This window comes from Polypterus senegalus, chromosome 12 (assembly GCF_016835505.1).
Source record: "Polypterus senegalus isolate Bchr_013 chromosome 12, ASM1683550v1, whole genome shotgun sequence".
Taxonomy (NCBI): domain Eukaryota; kingdom Metazoa; phylum Chordata; class Cladistia; order Polypteriformes; family Polypteridae; genus Polypterus; species Polypterus senegalus.
In genome coordinates, this window is record NC_053165.1 from 126,302,746 (window position 1) to 126,323,185 (window position 20,440).

Sequence of the window (20,440 nt, forward strand, 5' to 3'; positions counted from 1 at the left end):
CTTTACATTGTGTTTTCTAATTTAACATTTTTCCTTTTTGTGTATAATACTATGTTTGTTTATTTAAAATTGCATCTGCTTGAGGTATGCCTTAATTCTGTCCAAGTAAATCTAGAATAATATACTATAGATGATTCTAGATTATCTTCCATTTTACTTTGGTATCATTTGAAAACTTGCCCAGCTTTTCTTTTACCAAGATCATTTTTATGCATAGTAGTAGCTGCCACATCACTGATCCCTGAAGGATAGCACTTTGAATATTGAATAGCATTGAAAGTATTTCTTGCACCATAACTCTGCTTTCTGTGTGTAATCAAGTGTTACCCTCTCTTACACATACTGCATACTAATCCACCAGTTTAAGTCTCATTACAAGCTTGAAACCTAATGAAAAATTAAGGCAGTGATGCATGCATTTCCTCTTTTACATAAATGGTTACGCCTCCATCTTTTTTGATTTTTGTTTATCTTTCCTAAATCTGCACCCATCTATGGTATCTCTTCCCCATTCCTCAGATGTTGTTATTGCTATGTAATATTTACTAGACTTGGAGTGTTTGAGAGACAGAAAAAGAGAACATCAGAGAGGGTTTTTCCATAAATAACTGCAAAATGTTTATTTTTTTATAATGCATTTTTAAGTGATGGTATCCAATACATTTGTTGGCCATCTTACTATTCAGATTTTAACTTTTTTTTTTCTTTTTTTCCTAGATTGATGATATTGTGAAAATTCAGGCATTCATTCGTGCAAACAAAGCACGGGATGATTATAAGACACTGAGTGAGTGTTATCCTATTTTTCTTTCTTTTTTCTCCCCCATTCTCCCCCAAATTTATGATATTACTTTTCCTGGATATTTTAGATTAACTTTCTAAGTTTACTCTCCCTTTTTAGTTTTTATTTCTATCTTTGTTATATATTCTAGTCAATGCAGAAAATCCACCCATGGTTGTGGTGAGAAAATTTGTCCATCTACTAGACCAAAGTGACCAGGATTTCCAAGAAGAATTGGAGGTGATGCGCCTCCGTGAAGAAGTTGTCACAAACATCCGCTCTAATCAGCAGCTGGAAAATGATCTAAATCTCATGGATATTAAAATTGGCCTTCTAGTCAAGAACAAAATTACATTACAGGTAAAGCTAATTATCTGTCAAACTTGCTACAGCCTGGTAGTCCTACCGTAGATCCCAGAATATAAGCCGACTCGGTATATTAGCCGACCCCCTTCTCTACCTACTAAATTACATGTATTTGCCGATGACCGGTATTTAAGCCAACCCCCTTCTCCAAGCAAAATTTTCTAAATTTCCTTAAAAGTGTCTCTTCAGGTATATTTATCATGTTTATCGGCGAGAATTTGAGACTGCCAGCATTTTTGATGGAAACCAGGAAGTGATTGCGGAGAAGTTTGGTAAAATGAAACCTTTGTGTTGAAACTATATACGCAAATAAGGTACATCGGCGGGTGGATTTCCGGAGACTCGTTATAAATTTGATTAACTTAAATATGCAATACAGTGGACCCTTGACTTACGAGCTTAATTCGTTCGCGAAGGCTAACCCATAATGCATTCCAAACCTCCCACTTCAACACTTACTTAACCTTTTCATAATAAAAAAGGGTTGTATAATGTGCATAATTTACCAAAACGGCAATAATTTTTCTAATGTGCTAACCAAAAAGTTATAAAAAGTGCCTAACCTACCAGAAGTAGGCTAGATTAAGCTAGGAGCATGGCGGCGCGCATGGTCCCAGGGGCTCAGGGCTCTCCTTTTCAGTGCACTTTTTTGTTGTTTTTGTACTTTTTTTTTTTCTTGTTTGTGCACGATCGGTTCGGCGAACATCTGCTACACCCGTCAGAACCTTATAGACATCGGTGTCCAGAGCCAGACATCTGTTTAGAGTGTTTTTCATCACACGCACAACATAGCGAGACCAGCGGGCTCTCCGTGGATTGTTGTTGGGTCTAGGAGACGACACAGAAGGAGGAGGTAAAGAAAGCAGAAGCAGGGCCGCAGATCCGGAGTTATGCTAAGGCTAAAAAAACAACCATATAAGCCCTATACAGAACTTTTTTTCTGCACTGAAGGAGCTGCTTTTAATCTCATTGTAGATTTGTATCTAGAAACAACAATTTCATACTGTACTCACCATTTAATTTGACATCTTTGGGCTGCAGGAAAGGAGGAGAAGAATAAAACGGAAGGTGGTTATTGTTTAGTAGGAGCCTCCTTATCCAAATCTTTTCTTTGTAAAATTGTCGAGATGGTGGATTTCGACATGCTGTACATATTAGCGAGATTGGTCACACGAACAGCATTCTCATATTTCCACACAATTTCCATCTTCGTTTCGATTGTGATCGCTTTCTTTACCTTCTCTTCCTTCCTTAGCAATTATGTGTCTTGCTTGCATGGTCTTAATGAATTATATATATATAGTGGAACCTCGGTTCACGACCATAATTCGTTCCAGAACTTTGGTCGTGAACCGAAGCAGTTTCCCGTTCCAGACTGTACAAACTATATGTAAATATGTACATATATGAAAAGATTAAGCACAAATATAGTTAATTACACCATAGAATGCACAGTGTAATAGTAAACTAATGTAAAAACATTGAATAACACTGACACAAAACACCCAGGCTCCCTGCTCGCGCTCTCTCTCTCTCTCTCTGTATCACACACACACATACACCACCCACCCCCTCCCTCCTCCCCCTTCCTTCCCTGTCAGCAGCAGTGCTTGCTCTCTCTCTGCGCTTGCTTGACACGCACTCGCTCGCGCTCTCTCTCTCTGTAGCACACGTACACACCACCCACCTTCTGTCAGCAGCATGTGCAGCAGTTTTTTTTAAATGAATTTTAAGCACAGTGGGGGAAAAAAGGAACATTAGAAAAAATCTGAACTTTAAAAACCAACCACAAACCACCAAAAAACATTGTAGGAGTTCATGCTAATAGCCTTATAGCCCCGATCGCTGTAAACACTTTTTTTAAAATGAATTTTAACACTAGAATTACCAGAGCCTACGAAAAAACTCGTAATTCTGTCCCACCTTAAATTGCTTCTTAAATCCCTTCACACCTCTCCGCCAGCGTCCTTTGTCTTCTAAATGTGCTGATAAAGAGAAGCTAGGAGCAGCCAGCTATTCCATCCCCCAATTTAGAAGCGTGCACGAACTTCTCTCAGCTCATGCCTTGATTGAGTATCTGGGAGTGAAGTGGAGTTTTAGAGTGAAAATAATAGATCGTTATTTGGAACACATGCATTTCATATCTGTTCCGTTTCTACAGTAATCTGTGTAAACACATTGTTAAAACAGAAACGTTTTTTTATATTCTAGTAGTAGATGACAAAATGTAGGCATAAACTATATAATGTATGAAGCCTGAAATCCAAATATCAAAGAAACATTTTCACAAGAATAACACAACAATTGCGCTTTTATTCAAAAATATAACTGCAGAAACAAAAAGCCGCTTTAACATGCGACATTGACAGCAGTTTATTATAACTGCCTCCGTGGTGCAATGGAATCAGTTCTCGCCTTGGAATCAAAAGGTCGCGAGTTCGATCCTGCACCACTCCGTTTTGAGAAGTAAACTGCTCTTAGTCTTACTATTTTAGAATAAAAGTATACATTTGATTTCAGTCTGTAACAGCCGGTGCAATTTATGATCCTTGTAAAGGTTAGCTTTTTTTTTTTTTTTTAATTCACTTTTCATTCTCTCAGTCACGTTCAGAATCAATCCATACAACCCCATCTGACACGGCTGTTTTCACTAAAGACGCGCTATAGCTCTGCAGTGTACCACAATGCATACGAACGCCCCAAACCGGGTTCTGACACACAAACGCTGGCGAAGCTGCCTTCTTCGTATCTCACCGTCACTTGCTTTTCGTTTTATTGAGTGTTCCTGCCAGTCCCCGCATGTTGCTGTATGCGGTTTCTTTTGTACTCCAGGACATGCAGAGGAAAGAATGGTAAAGAGCAGTAACTTTGGCGCTATATGCAATAATCAGACACTCCCCATCTGCCCGTGTCGTTCAAACACAGGAACATATATTGGTGTAAAAGTATAACAAAAGTGCACTTTTATTCAAGTGCACTTTTTCCATCGCCTTTTCCTGTAAGAAGCAATGTACACACTTCTCTCTATGCTGTGGTTTCTATTACACACCTGAAAGAAAGAGACAATACATGTGAAAATATCATCGCATTAATGCAATATTATTTGAAAATGAACAGTGTCAGATCGGGTGTAAATTTATGCAGGAACTGGAAATTCTCTGATGCCGGACCTTTCCCCAGGGAAGAAAGTACAGTGTCAGGTGCTCATTCAGTGTAATAGGAACCATAGCACAGAGAGTTGTGTGCACGGCAACAAGTACACTTGTCGTAAATGTAGGAAGGACGGTCCTTGGGTGTGTGGGAACTGTTAATATTTGAATGTGATGATTTTATATAGCACGGAATGAAAAGCAGCACTTCTTAGCATTGCACCATGCAAGCTGTCGTATCAATCGCCTACTGTAACTTGCTTTCTTTTTCTTGGTTATACAGGTAGTCTTGAATAAAAGTGCACTTGTTTTGTTTGCGAAATGAAGTGTCTGCGTGCACTTTTCGTGGCATTACACGTGTATTTTTTGAGCATGCCCGTTTCAGCATGCTCAAACAGAGGAACATAAGTTGATGTAAAAGTATAACAAAACAACGGGCAGATGGGGAGTGTCTGATGATTGCATATAGCGCCGAAGTTACTGCTCTTTACCATTCTCTCCTCTGCATGTCCTGGAGTACAAAAGAAACCGCATACAGCAACATGCGGGGACTGGAAGGAACACTCAATAAAACTGAATAAAAAGAAAATCAAGTGACAGTAAGATACGAAGAAGGCAGCTTCGCCAGCGTCTGTGCGTCAGAACCCTTTGGGGGTGCGTTAGTATGCATCGTGGTACAAAGCAGAGCTATAGCGCGTCTGTATTCTGTTTCTTTTGTAAGGTGGGACGGAATTTCGAGTTTTTTCGTAGGCTCTGGTAATTCTAGTGTTAAGCACAGCGGAAAAAAAGGAACATTTGAAAAAAGAGGAAAAGTAACATTGCAACTAATCGCGCTTTGAACAACTCCATCTGTAAACACTTTCATGAGTTTTAAGCACAGGGAAAGAAGCAAACATTTGGAAAAAGAGAAAAGTAACACTGCAACAATTCACGCTACGAACTGAAAAATTAACTTTTGAAAAATCCGTAGTACAAAAACCACCAAGAAAACTAACCTTGCATGAGTCGAGTTCTGGCATGAAGTTTTTTCCTTCAGGTGTTTTCTCTCTTGTGATTTCTTGGGTTTCTGGTGTTTTTAGCTGTTTAGCTGGTGGGAGCGAAAGCCTCATGCAGCCATTCCAAAAAGAAGTCTTTGTGACCCAACCCTTCGTGTTTGCTCTCCACATTACTGGCAGTCTGGCTTTGTTTACATTTTGCTGCTTGAAAGCACGAGGGTTTGCAGATTGGTAAATGAGTAAACTGGTAAACAGTTTTTCCACCTCTTGTAATTTCTTTCTTTACTTCGATTTCAATTTTCTTCAAAATTTTCTTCTCGCCACTCTTCACTTGCTTCGAAGCCATAGTTAACTGCAAAAGCACACGAAATACTGTAGAGCACAAAGAGAGTGCAGGTAACGCATGCACGTCTGACTGAGAACAATGAACAGGGCTCTTGCAGGCACGCGGCTCGCTCGCTTTCTCTCTCTCTCTCTCTTTCTCTCTCAACCTGCCTGTGCCGGGGTGGAATTGGGGGGATGGTTCGCTTGCATGTACTGCCTGCAGATAGGCAGGCAAACACGTGCAGCAATCTCCCCCTCCCCAGCAGGCACATGGCTCTCTCTTTCTCAGCTCAGCTCAGGCAGGCAAGGGAAACTGGCTTGTTCGTATACCGAGTGTGTGGTTATAAACCGAGAACTTTTTGGTCATGAACTGAGTTGTACGTGAACCGAGACGTTCGTGAACCGTGGTTCCACTGTATAGGTAAATCACTGCAATGACCGAAATTACATCCACAAACACATGTATCTGGGCTCTGACTGACGCTACTAACGCTCTCGGTTGTTTGTTTACAATCGCGCAAGCGGATACACGTGACCGCATCTGGGTCATAACGCAAGATGTTGGTCGTAAATCAAAACAAAAAAATGTATTTTAAACTTCCTGATAATCTATACTAATAAAAGGCAAAGCCCTCACTGACTGACTGACTCATCACTAATTCTCCAAGTTCCCGTGTAGGTAGAAAGCTGAAATTTGGCAGGCTCATTCCTTGCAGTTTCCTTACAAAAGTTGGGCAGGTTTCATTTCGAAATTCTACGCGTAATGGTCATAACTGGAAGCTATTTTTCTCTATTTACTTTAAAGGAGTTGAACTCGAAAGCCGTGGGGGCGGAGTTTCGTGTGACATCATCACGCCTCTCACGTAATCACGTGAACTGACTGTCAACGCAGTACGTAGAAAACCAGGAAGAGCTCCAAAAAGCTCTGAAGAAAACATGTATTATATAATTGAGAAGGCAGTGAAACAATAAGAAGTGAGCGAGTGACATATACAACCATATTCATGAGTGCTGCTACTTCGGAAACAACGCACGGTGTAAACCTAAAGTTTAAATTAAGTTCATAGACAGGCTGCCGCTGGCGTTTGTCATAGCCATGGGTAATGCGGGATGCAAGTTTAATGAGAGGACGCAGGATCTAAACGAGAGGTTTGATCACTTTGTAACTAAGTTAAAATTGCAGGTGAAGAGCTGTGCTTATGCAAATTCCGAGAGACTGTGTTTGTGGGGGATTGACAGTTAAGGCGGGTGGGGGAGTCACGTCATCATCTCCCCTCCCATTCACCTCATTTCGCTCTGAGCTGAGCTTCACAGCTAATGCAGTGTTACGGAAGCGAGTTTGTGACACTGCCACCAAATACTCGCAGAAAAATCCACAAGTTAATACACACGCTGTCTCTAGAGTTTCTCCACACTGAATCCTCCAGGCACTACTTACAAAAGGTTACATTGACAATCATGTTACGTTATTTTTAAAATGTTTCCTTTTCTTAGCACAAGCACAGCTGAGAAGCTTCGATGCACGGGCTCCATAACGCATTAAAAAATCACGCATTTAATCACACTTTGCATTACAAACAAAAGGGAACTTCTGTCAGTACATGATTTCCTGGTACACCGATTACGTTGGTCAGCGCTTCCCGATTCATTTTACCCTCGCGCCCCCTTGGTTTGAGAAGAAGTATGAAAAAAATATGAGGTTAACACAGAAAAACAGATCACCAATTGAAGCTTTATGAATAATCGATTCACCATCAATAATTGTTTTGGTAAAGCCATACTCCGTGTAATCCTCCTTCAATTTTATAATTTTTCCGCCACTAGCCATGATTAAATGAACGGTAAAAAAGTAAGAGCAAAGCGAGGGTGACTTATTCAGGCAGGCAGGCGACAGCTCAATAGCTCGAATTTGGATATAAGTGGGTTCTATTTAGTCACCAGAAATATCTTTTATTAGGAATGGAAGTTGAATTTAGTCTTTAAATTTCTATGGTAAAGAAAAAGTTATGCAATGATGACTAAATTTAACTATATAAAGTCAAAACTTTTATATATAAAGTCATTCCCGAATATATAAAAGTCAAAACTTGATTATATAAAGTCACTGTCGGAATAAATAAAGTCAAAACTTTAATATATAAAGTTAGCGTCGGTGTATATATAAAGTCAAAACTTGAATATATAAAGTCAAAAATTGAATATATAAAGTCATTCCCAAATATATAAAGTCAAAACCTGAGTATATAAAGATGGCGTTGGAATATTTCGGAATATATAAAGTAAGCGCTGGAATATATAAAGTCAAAACTTGAATATATAAACTCAGCGTCGGAATATACAAAGTCAGCGCTGGAATATCCATCCATTTCCAACCCGTTGAATTCGACCACAGGGTCACAGGGGTCTGCTGGAGCCAATCCCAGCCAACACTGGGCGCAAGGCAGGAACCAATCCTGGGCAGGGCACATGCATCATTTTCAAAACATTAACCGAACAGTGTTTTTTAATTTATTTTTCTGAATACGTTTTTGTTAACTTAGTTCAGTTCAAAATCGTTTCAATGAATAGATTTTGACTTTCACTTTATATATTCAGGAGTGAGTTTATATACTCCGATGTTGACTTTATATAATCAGGAATGACTTTATAAATTCCGACGCTGACTTTATATATTCAACTTTTGACTTTATATATTCAGAAATGACTTTATATATATTCAAGTTTTGACTTTATATATTCTGACGCCGACTTTATATATTCATAAAATCAATGTATTTGCCTGTTTGGCACCCCATAGTATATGTTTCAATTCCTTCATCCTCCAGGTACTGCCTGCATACTCTTGCCACATGAGGCCGGGCATTGTCGTGCATTAGGAGGAAACCAGGACCTAATGGCAGTCAAGGTGTCTTTGTCTAGCTTGTAGAAGTCTGTGCCTCCCTCCATTGATATGCCTCCCCAGACCATCACTGACCCACCAGAAAACTGGTCATGCCGAATGATGTTACAGACAGCATAACATTCTCCATGGCTTCTGCAGACCCTTCAACATCTGTCACATGTGCTCAGGGTGAACCTGCTCTCATCTGTGAAAAACACAGGGTGCCATTGGTGGACCTGACAATTCTGGTATTCTATGGTAAATGCCCATCGAGCTCCACTGCGCTGGGTTGTGAGCACAGGGCCCACTAGAGGACGTTGGGCCTTCAGAACACCCTCAAGAAGTCTGTTTCTGATTGTTTGGTCAGTGACATTCACACCAGTGGCCTGCTGGAGGTCATTTTGTAGAGCTCTGGAAATGCTCATCCTGTTTGTCCTTGTCCAAAGGAGCAGATACCAGTCCTGCTGATGGGTTAAGGACCTTCTATGGTCCTGTCCAGCTCTCCTAGATTAACTGCCTGTCTCCTGGAATCTCCTCCATGCCCTTGAGACAGTGCTGGGAGACACTGCAAACCTTCTGGCAATGACACACATTGATGTGCCATCCTGGAGAAGTTGGATTTCCTGTGCAACCTCTGTAGGGTCCAGGTTTCGCCTCATGCTACCAGTAGTTACACTGACCATAGTGAAATGCAAAACTAGTGAAAAAAACAGTCAGAAAAGATGAGGAGGGAAAAATGTCAGTGGCTTCCACCTGTTTTGGGGGTCCTCTCATTGTTGCCCCTCTAGTGCACCTGTTGTTAATTTCATTAACAGCAAAGCAGCTGAAACTGATTAACAACCCCCTGTGCTACTTAACTGACCAAATCAATATCCCAGAAGTTTCATTGACTTGATGCTATACTCTGATTAAAAAGTGTTCCTTTAATTTTTTGATCAGTATATATATATATATATATATATATATATATATATATATATATACACACACACACACACACATTATGTATGTGTGTGTATATGTATATATACCTGTATATATACATTATATGCCAGCAACACTCATGACAATGACAAAACAATTACATTGTCAATCATGTTACTTATTATTAAAATGTTTCCTTTTCTTTTTACTTCTCCGCTGCCAAGCATGGGTATTTTGCTATATATATATATATATATAGAGAGAGAGAGATATATATATATAGATAGATAGATATATATATATATATATATATATATATATATATAGAGATAGATAGATATGAGAACAACACTCATATCAATGACAAAACAATTACATTAACAATCATGTTACGTTATTATTAAAATGTTTCCTTTTCTTTTTACTTCTCAGCTGCCAAGCATGGGTATTTTACTATATATATATATATATATATATATATATATATAGAGAGAGATAGATATATATATATATATATATAGAGATAGATAGATATGAGAACAACACTCATATCAATGACAAAACAATTACATTAACAATCATGTTACGTTATTTTTAAAATTTTTCCATTTCTTTTTCAAAACTTCTTTAACACACTACTTCTCCGCTGCAAAGCGCGCGGGTATTCTGCTATTTATTATAAATTTTATTAATAAAATCAACAACTAAAACACTTTTTGAATAAATTCTTTATTTAATTTAAAAGTACCGGCATGCAAAGTTACTTCTTCATCTGAAAGATGTCTCTGTGGTTTCGTCATTATTTACTTCCGTATTCATCGGCAATACCGGCATTGCACTGGAAATCTTGAATCTGAAACTATACTCGTTGTATAAACCGACCCCCAAACTCCAAGCCAAAAATCTAGGACGAAATTCTTGGCTTATATAACGGGATCTACGGTATTACTAATGTTAAATTAGTTCTTATACTGGTTTCTTAGAGTGTGAAATTTTACATTGGTTAAACAGTTTCTTCCTGTGAGTACTGTATATTGCAGTAATTGTTAACCAGCGCTGTCTTGTACAGCTTTCATTTTAAGACAGCACAATTTTTCACTTCTCCCATAATCAGACTTCATTATTATGCCATATTACATATCATTTGTCATTCCTCCCAAGTCACTCATCAAACATTAGTCATCGTTATGCATGTGTTGCCCTTCAAGCACAACTCCTCACTTGTTGTTCATAACTGTTCAGTTATCACACATTACTTTGTGACACTAAAGGGCACTGTCGCTCCTCAAACCCCACAGACAAAACATCCAGACATCAGGTAAAAGCACTAGAAATATTTTTATTTCTTCTTGAAATGTTTTTTTTCAAGCACCTCCACCACCCCAATACACAATAAATCAATAACACAATAATTACCCTCGTCTTCTCTGTCACACTCCCTCCCAACTCCGGCTCACTCGTTGAGTTTCGACCAGTCCTTTAAATAGTCCTCGACCATCGGGTCAGATGAAGACTTGTGTACTTCTGTTCCTGTTCTTCCATCCCCATGACTTGGCAGTACTTCCATAGGGAAAATTAAAAATCCATGCGTCTCCCTGCAGCGTCACACGGTGGCACCCATGGTACCCAGCAGGGCTATGAAGCCAAACTCCATCTCCCATGGTGACCTGTGGGGAATACAGGGCACCTCTAAGCTGCATTGAAGTCTCCATCTGGTATCCTGGATGTGTCAACCGGGTTGAACTGCCGGCCGTCCATTACACTTATTACAAATCAGTGTCGACTTGTAATCCATCACACATCATTTGTCACTTGATCTTTTTGTATGTATGTGTGTGTGTATAAATTTTATTTACATATGTATGTGTGTTTTTGTATGTGTGTGTGTGTGTGTATATGCACATACATACAGTGGGTACGGAAAGTATTCAGACCCCCTTCAATTTTTCACTTTGTTATATTGCAGCCATTTGCTAAAATCATTTAAATTAATTTTTTTCCTCATTAATGTACACACAGCACCCCATATTGACAGACAAAAAAGAATTTTTGAAATTGTTGCAGATTTATTAAAAAAGAAAAACTGAAATATCACATGGTCCTAAGTATTCAGACCCTTTGCTGTGACACTCATATATTTGACTCTATTTCAGAAATGCTTTCCATTTCTTCTGATCATCCTTGAGATCACCTTCATTAGCTGTGTTTTATTATACTGTTTGGACTTGATTAGGAAAGCCACACACCTGTCTATATAAGACCTTACAGCTCACAATGCATTTCAGAGCAAATGAGAATCATGAGGTCAAAGGAACTGCCTGAAGAGCTCAGAGACAGAATTGTGGCAAGGCACAGATCTGGCCAAGGTTACAAAAAAATTTCTGCTGCACTTAAGGTTCCCAAGAGCACAGTGGCCTCCATATTCCTTGAATGGAAGACGTTTGGGACGACCAGAACCCTTCCTAGAGCTGGCCATCCGGCCAAGCTGAGCTACTGGGTGAGAAGAGCCTTGGTGAGAGAGGTAAAGAAGAACCCAAAGATCACTTTGGCTGAGCTCCGGACATGCAGTCAGGAGATGGGAGAAAGTTGTAGAAAGTCAACCATCACTGCAGCCCTCCACCAGTCATGGCTTTATGGCAGAGTGGCCTGTCGGAAGCATCTCCTCAGTGCAAGACACATGACAGCCCGCATGGAGTTTGCTAAGACTCTCTATAAGATTCTCTGGTCTGATGAGACCAAGATAGAACTTTTTGGCCTTAATTCTAAGTGGTAGGTGTGGAGACAACCAGGCACCGCTCATCACTTGTCCAATACAGTCCCCACAGTGAAGCATGGCGGTGGCAGCATCATGCTGTGGGGGTGTTTTTCAGCTGCAGGGACTGGTTGCAATCGAGGGAAAGATGAATGCGGCCAAGTACAGGGATATCCTGGACAAAAACCTTCTCCAGAGTGCTAAGGACCTCAGACTGGGCCGAAGGTTTACCTTCCAACAAGACAATGATGCTATGCACACAGCTAAAATAACGAAGGAGTGGCTTCACAACAACTCTGTGACTGTTCTTGAATGGCCCAGCCAGAACCCTGACTTAAACTCAATTGAGCATCTCGAGAGACCTAAAAATAGCTGTCCACCAACGTTTACCATCCAACCTGACAGAACTGGAGAGGTCTGAATACTTAGGACCATGTGATATTTCAGTTTTTCTTTTTTAATAAATCTACAACAATTTCAAAAATTCTTTTTATTGTCTGTCAATATGGGGTGATGTGTGTACATTAATGAGGAAAAAAATTTAATGATTTTAGAAAATGGTTGCAATATAACAAAGAGTGAAAAATTGAAGGGGGTCTGAATACTTTCCGTACCCACTGTGTATGTATATGTATGTGTGTATGTATATGTATATGTATGTGTGTATGTATATGTATGTATGTATGTATGTGTGTGTGTGTATATATATATATATATATATATATATATATATATATAAAATACACACACACACACAGATATATATGCACTCACCTAAAGGATTATTAGGAACACCTGTTCAATTTCTCATTGATGCAATTATCTAATCAACCAATCACATGGCAGTTGCTTTAATGCATTTAGGGGTGTGGTCCTGGTCAAGACAATCTCCTGAACTCCAAACTGAATGTCAGAATGGGAAAGAAAGGTGATTTAAGCAATTTTGTACGTAGCATGGTTGTTGGTGCCAGACGGGCCAGCCTGAGTATTTCACAATCTGCTCAGTTACTGGGATTTTCACGCACAACCATTTCTAGGGTTTACAAAGAATGGTGTGAAAAGGGAAAAACATCCAGTATGCGGCAGTCCTGTGGGCGAAAATGCCTTGTTGATGCTAGAGGTCAGAGGAGAATGGGCCGACTGATTCAAGCTGATAGAAGAGCAAGTTTGACTGAAATAACCACTCGTTACAACCGAGGTATGCAGCAAAGCATTTGTGAAGCCACAACACGCACAACCTTGAGGCGGATGGGCTACAACAGCAGAAGACCCCACCGGGTACCACTCGTCTCCACTACAAATAGGAAAAAGAGGCTACAATTTGCACAAGCTCACCAAAATTGGACAGTGGAAGACTGGAAAAATGTTGCCTGGTCTGATGAGTCTCGATTTCTGATGAGACATTCAAATGGTAGAGTCAGAATTTGGCGTAAACAGAATGAGAACATGGATCCATCATGCCTTGTTAGCACTGTGCAGGCTGGTGGTGGTGTAATGGTTTAGGGGATGTTTTCTTGGCACACTTTAGGCCCCTTAGTGCCAATTGGGCATCGTTTAAATGCCACGGGCTACCTGAGCATTGTTTCTGACCATGTCCATTCCTTCATGACCACCATGTACCCATCCTCTGATGGCTACTTCCAGCAGGATAATGCACCATGTCACAAAGCTCGAATCATTTCAAATTGGTTTCTTGAACATGACAATGAGTTCACTGTACCAAAATGGCCCCCACAGTCACCAGATCTCAACCCAATAGAGCATCTTTGGAATGTGGTGGAACGGGAGCTTCATGCCCTTGGATGTGCATCCTACAAATCTCCATCAACTGCAAGATGCTATCCTATCAATATGGGCCAACATTTCAAAAGAATGCTTTCAGCACTTTGTTAAATCAATGCCACGTAGAATTAAGGCAGTTCTGAAGGCGAAAAGGGGGTCAAACGCCGTATTAGTATGGTGTTCCTAATAATCCTTTAGGTGAGTGTATATATATTATTAAATAAATAAAACTAAACCAGTCACAGTCATAATGGGAGCTATGAAGGAATAAGGAATTAGATAAACAAGATACTGTATGTTTGCAGTATCATTGGTTCTTTTTAAATGAAAAAGAAGCAATATTTTTTTACTAGACCTTCCTGTAATTAGCTTCAGTTATCAGCATTAGGGAAAGGGTTTAGCAAAAAGACAAAGCTTTAAACAGCTTTATTTTTTTCTTATGTATATATGACATTACAGTAAAGACTTTACATCTGTACAAATCTTTTTCGCATTAATTGCTTTATGTTGTTCATTTCTGAATCATTCAGCAACGATTTACTGTATTTGACGTTGAAATGATCTGGCTTACAGGTTTTTTTTGTTTTTTTTTTTCCTTTTTAATAAATATTTTATTTTGATCCCACAATAGTTTCAATTATGTGGCTTTAATAAAATTGGTAGACCTTGTAGTTTTGTAGAATAAGAGAGAGGTTTTGGTGTATCTATATTGCCCTGGATTGGGCAAGTATGGGTTTATGCTTTATCCTCTAACTTGCTTGCTCAACTTATTTCTATAAACTTACATATTTTGCATTTCTGTTTCGCATATTGTTCAGGATATCTTTTTTTTGTTTATTGGATGATTCTCTTTGTTCTTGATTTTTGTTATATGCAGATTTTTTTTTTGTTCGTTTTCCTTTTCTGCAACATTCATTATCGGCTTTTCCCCCGTTCTAAAATTCAGTGTTCTTGAATAGATAATTTACGTTTTTGCCTTGCCATTATATCTGACTGCATTGAAGGGCAAATTAGCACTGAAAATGTCACAGGGTGGTAAAAAGAGGAGGATGTGTGCAGTAGGAGGACTGATTGGGCGTGCGGTGTGGAAAGGAGTGGTCAAGGCTGAATAATGCAGACACAACGGAAGTCTTTTTTAATATAATGGAGAGGTTGTCTGTTTTTTCCATTTGCTAATTTTAGTTTTTACTTAGTTTGGTTTTTTTTTTTCTTCAGAAATTAACGTTTAGTTTTGTACTAGCAAAATACCCTCGCTTCGCAGCGGAGAAGTAGTGTGTTAAAGAAGTAATGAAAAAGAAAAGCAAACATTTTGAAAATAACGTAACATGATTGTCAATGTAATTGTTTTGTCTCTGTTGTGAGTGATGAGTGTTGCTGTCATATATATATAAATATAATACCAAACAGGACTTATACCAAACAAATTTTCCCCATAAGAAATAATGGGAAAATGATTAATTCGTTCCTATGAAAAAAAAATCCTATTGTTATTGGCGTATTATACATTGATGGGGTTGTATAAAATAATTTTAAACACTGCTTAATACTAAAATACATAAATACAAAAGCAATTAGATGAAATAAATGAAAATGACTTTTCCGATAACAATGAGTTTAAATTTACTGCACAACAAAGGAGAGCGTTACAGCTCTTCCAAAGGAGCCTCTTCAGGCGATTGTGAAGCACTGCCGTTGTTCTTCTTCTGGCAGTCTTCAATCCAAATCCCTAAAGCAGATTCCATCCAGACTACTGCCTTATTACATCCACTTACAACTCGTTTTGCACCCTGGTTAAAAGGACACTGCGGCCGTAGATTTTATATTCCTTTCCTACTTTTTAAATTAAAAGAATCGTAGCCTTCAACAAATCCAAAACGTTTACCTTTTCGGCAATCATTAACATCTTCCGTTTGCACTTGGGCACAGCCCCTGAAGCAGTAGCAGATCGTTTTGGAGCCATAATGAAGGGCTTGATTATGCACAAAGATAAACACAAAAGAGCACAACTCTTTACACAGCGAAACACGTTGATGCTGAATGAGCGAGACGAGACTTCCTGGTTAACACTGCATTCAGCACACAGGAACTTAACTGCCTGCTCTTATTGGTTAGCTTCTCAGTCAGGAGAACTTAACTGCGTGCTCTGATTGGTTAGCTTCTCAGTCATCCGCCAATAGCGTCCCTTGTATGAAATCAACTGGGCAAACCAACTGAGGAAGCATGTACAAGAAGTAAAAAGACACATTGTCCACAGAACCCGCGAAGCAGCGAAAAATCTGCGTTATATATTTAGTTATGCTTTCATATAAAATCCATGATAGAGTGAAGCTGCGAAAGTCGAAGCGAGATATAGCGAGGGATTACTGTACAGGTTAAAACTTTTTTTTTTTTTTTTGAAGGCGCAAGCCCGGTATACCACACGTGTTGGTCTAACACACGAGTCATATTCCAAACAAAGGTCGTATACCAAGCAAAATATTTCGCCTCTAAACAGGACGTATACCAAGTTGGACTTATTCCAAAGCAGACGTATACCGAGGTACCACTGTGTGTGTGTGTGTGTGTGTGTGTGTATATATATATATATATATATATATATATATATATAATATATAATATATACACACACATATATACATATATACACACACATATATACATATATACACACACATATATACATATATATATATATATATATACATATACACACACACTCTCTTTGGGGTGCGAGCAACTGTTGCAGGGGGTGCCAGAATCCATCAAGGAAGAAAAATGAAAAACATTATTTGTACAAAATCTTTATTTATCCATTCCTAAATAATTAAATGGGCGGGCTATTTCGTATCAGTGCAATACGCTGCTTGTTAAAACGGATGACTCCCGCTCTACGTGCAAGTCTGCGTGGATATTATGAACTATCGTATCTGTTCAAGTTCTATTTAAATTTTAAATAGAAGGAATTTTTATTTAGTCGACAGAAATGTCTTTGGTAGGAATGTAAGTTAAATGTAGGCATCATTGCGTACATTTTTCTTCACCACAGAAATGTAAAGAGTAAATTCGCCTTACATTCCAACCAAAGATATTTGTGTCGACTAAATAGAACTTGAAAAGATATATTTTTTCGAATGTGATCACGCAATTCAGATCGAGTTGACGCGCAGTACATCGAGCTCGCGTGCTATTGTGGTTTCGCCTGCGTGCCTCAATAAGTCACCCTCCCCTCGCTCTTACTTTTTTACCGTTCATCTAATGATTACACTGAGTATGGCTTTACCAAAACAATCATTGATGGCAAATAAAGTATCTATTATTCATAAAGCTTCAATTGGTGATCTGTCTTTCTGCATTAACTGCATATTTTTTCATATGTCTCAAACCAAGGGGATATGAGGGTAAAATGAATCGGGAATCGCTGATATATATGTGTGTGTGTGTGTATATATATATATACTGCTCAAAAGAATTAAATGAACACTTTTTAATCAGAGTATAGCATAAAGTCAATGAAACTTATGGGATATTAATCAGGTCAGTTAAGTAGCAGAGGGGGTTGTTAATCAGTTTCAGCTGCTGTGGTGTTAATGAAATTAACAACAGATGCACTAGAGGGGCAACAATGAGATGACCCCCAAAACAGGAATGGTTTAACAGGTGGAGGCCACTGACATTTTTCCCTCCTCATCTTTTCTGACTATTTCTTCACTAGTTTTGCATTTGGCTACAGCCAGTGTCACTACTGGTAGCATGAGGCGGTACCTGGACCCCACAGAGGTTGCACAGGTAGTCCAACTTCTCCAGGATGGCACATCAATATGTGTCATTGCCAGAAGGTTTGCTGTGTCTCCCTGCACAGTCTCAAGGGCATGGAGGAGATTCTAGGAGACAAGCAGTTACTCTAGGAGAGCTGGAGAGGGCCATAGAAGGTCCATAACCCATCAGCAGGACCAGTATCTGCTCCTTTGGGCAAGGAGGAACAGGATGAGCACTGCCAGAGCCCTACAAAATGACCTCCAGCAGGCCACTGGTGTGAATGTCTCTGACCAAACAACCAGAAAGACTTCATGAGGGTGACCCAAGGGCCTCTTGTCCTCTAATGGGCCCTGAGCTCACTGCCCAGCAGCATGCAGCTCGATTGGCATTCGCCATAGAATACCAGAATTGGCAGATGCACCACTGGTGCCCTGTGCTTTTTACAGATGAGAGCAGGTTCACCCTGAGCACGTGACAGAAGTGAAAGGGTCTGGAGAAGCCATGGAGAACATTATGCTGCCTGTAACATCATTCAGCATGAGCAGTTTGGTGGTGGGTTAATGATTGTCTGGGGAGGCATATCCATGGAGGGTCACACAGACCGCTACAGTCTTGACAAAGGCACCTTGGCTGCCATTAGGTATCAGGATGAAATCCTTGGACCCATTGTCAGACCCTATGCTGGTACAGTGGCTCCTGGTGCACGACAATTCCTGGCCTCATGTGGTGAGAGTATGCAGGCAGTTCCTGGAGGATGATGGAATTGATACCATTGACTGGCCACCACACTTTCCTGACCTAAATCCAATAGAACACCTCTGGGACATTATGTTTTGGTCCATCCAATGCCACCAGGTTGCACCTCAGACTGTCCAGGAGCTCAGTGATGCCCTGGTCCAGATCTGGGAGGAGATCCCCCACAACACCATCTGTCATCTCATTAGAAGCATGCACCGATGTTGTCAGGCATGTATACAGGAACACAGGGGCCATACAAAGTGCTGCATACAATTTTGAGTTGCTGCAATTAAATTTTGGCAAAATGGACTAGCCTGCCACATAATTTTTTCACTCTGATTTTTGGGGCGTCTTTGAATTCAGGGCTCTGTAGGTTGATCATTTTCATTTCCATCAAAAGATGTGGCATCCTTTCGTTCCTAACACATCACCCAGTCTATATCAGTATAGATATCCAGGAGGATTTCTTTTTCCCCATTGAGATCTGATGTGTTTTCAAAGTGTTCCTTTAATTTTTTTGAGCAGTATATATATATATATAGATATAGATAGAGAGAGAGAGACTGTGAAATAATGCAAAGAGTATGTGACACGTGTTTCGCCCTAATTTTGGGGTCATAAGACGTACATACTCAGTGCACCCTCTCTCGGGAATCAAACCTCTGACATCGGCGCTAGAGGCGGAAGCCTCTTCCATTGCGCCACGGCGTGTGGTTTGTCTATTTGAGAGTATGTAGATCGGGATATATATATATATACTCGCGCTTCGCAGCGGAGAAGTAGTGTGTTAAAAGTTATGAAAAAGAAAAGGGAACATTTTAAAAATAACGTAACATGATTGTCAATATACAGTGATTGTTTGGTGAGTGTTGCTGTCATCAAGGATTTGATTATCATTATTTCTTTCAATCAGGTTCGTATTTGTAGGATGTATTGTGTTCAAGTCGCATTCCGTGTTTGTCATTCGTTGTAAAGGTTTCATTCATCGAATCATTTCTTACTGCATCAATAAACAGCTAGTCTTCCTCTTTATCTGAGACGTGACACACTGCATGCACAGGTTTTTATTTACACTGTCTTCGTTTAGTGGGACTTTGACTTTTTCCACCGTGTGCTTTGTTTCCGCAGTAGTTGCACTTATGAATATGCTTGCATGTGTCAGACGCTTCATATTTTTTTGCTGCCTTCTCAATTGTGTAATTCGTTTTTTGTTCAGCACTCTTTGGAACTGTTGCATTTTGTCTGTGCACTAAGTCAGTTCATGTGAGCCGCTCGGTGTACATGCATCGAAGGTTCCCAGCAGTGCTGGTGCCATCTCGTGCGATGTCCATGGCTGTATTTAATGTTAGCTAAGACCCGACAGTTAAAAGTTTCTCTCGCAGTTTCGATGAGTTTGTGTCAAACACCATCTTGACCATCTCATCTTCCTCTGCATAAGCACAGTCCTTCACCCGTGAATATTTAGCGGCAGTGTTTCTATTGGATTGCCGCTGAAGGACGACCTTATATGGGCAGGCCTCCCACAGCCATCGAGCAGACGTCTATTATAGTATATGGACGAAAAAATAGGTTCCAGTTATGACCATTACGCGTAGAATTTCAAAATGAAACCTGCCCAACTTTTGTAAGTAAGCTATAAGGAATGAGCCTGCCAAATTTCAGCCTTCTACCAACACAGGAAGTTGGAGAATTAGTGATGAGTCAGTGAGGGCTTTGCCTTTTATTAGTATAGATTACACACTAAAAATGACCATATAGACATAATAAAAACAGTTTTCTGTATAGTTGTCAAATTGTACATCATACATTAATATCAACTTCATATATTCAATTTTACTGTCTGTGACAGAACCAAATTTTCTCCTGATAAACTGACAGTTTAAGGCTTTCCTGTATAATGCAAAAAAAAAATGCAGAATCTGATGTGTGTGCTCTGATGTAATGTTTCTTTAGCCTGCAACACGTTTAAACAAATGGCTATTTAATTTTAAA

General features: G+C 39.5%; 1 protein-coding gene across 1 annotated transcript in view; it reads left to right on the plus strand.

Annotated features, from left to right (window-relative positions):
• The window catches only part of iqgap1 (IQ motif containing GTPase activating protein 1), a 303,340-nt gene that overhangs the window by 204,722 nt on the left and 78,178 nt on the right, over positions 1-20,440 (plus strand). The window contains exons 22-23 of the mRNA XM_039773388.1: positions 718-787; positions 933-1,141. Of these exons, the coding sequence (XP_039629322.1) occupies positions 718-787; positions 933-1,141 (279 nt within the window). The remainder of the gene's footprint in view (positions 1-717; positions 788-932; positions 1,142-20,440) is intronic.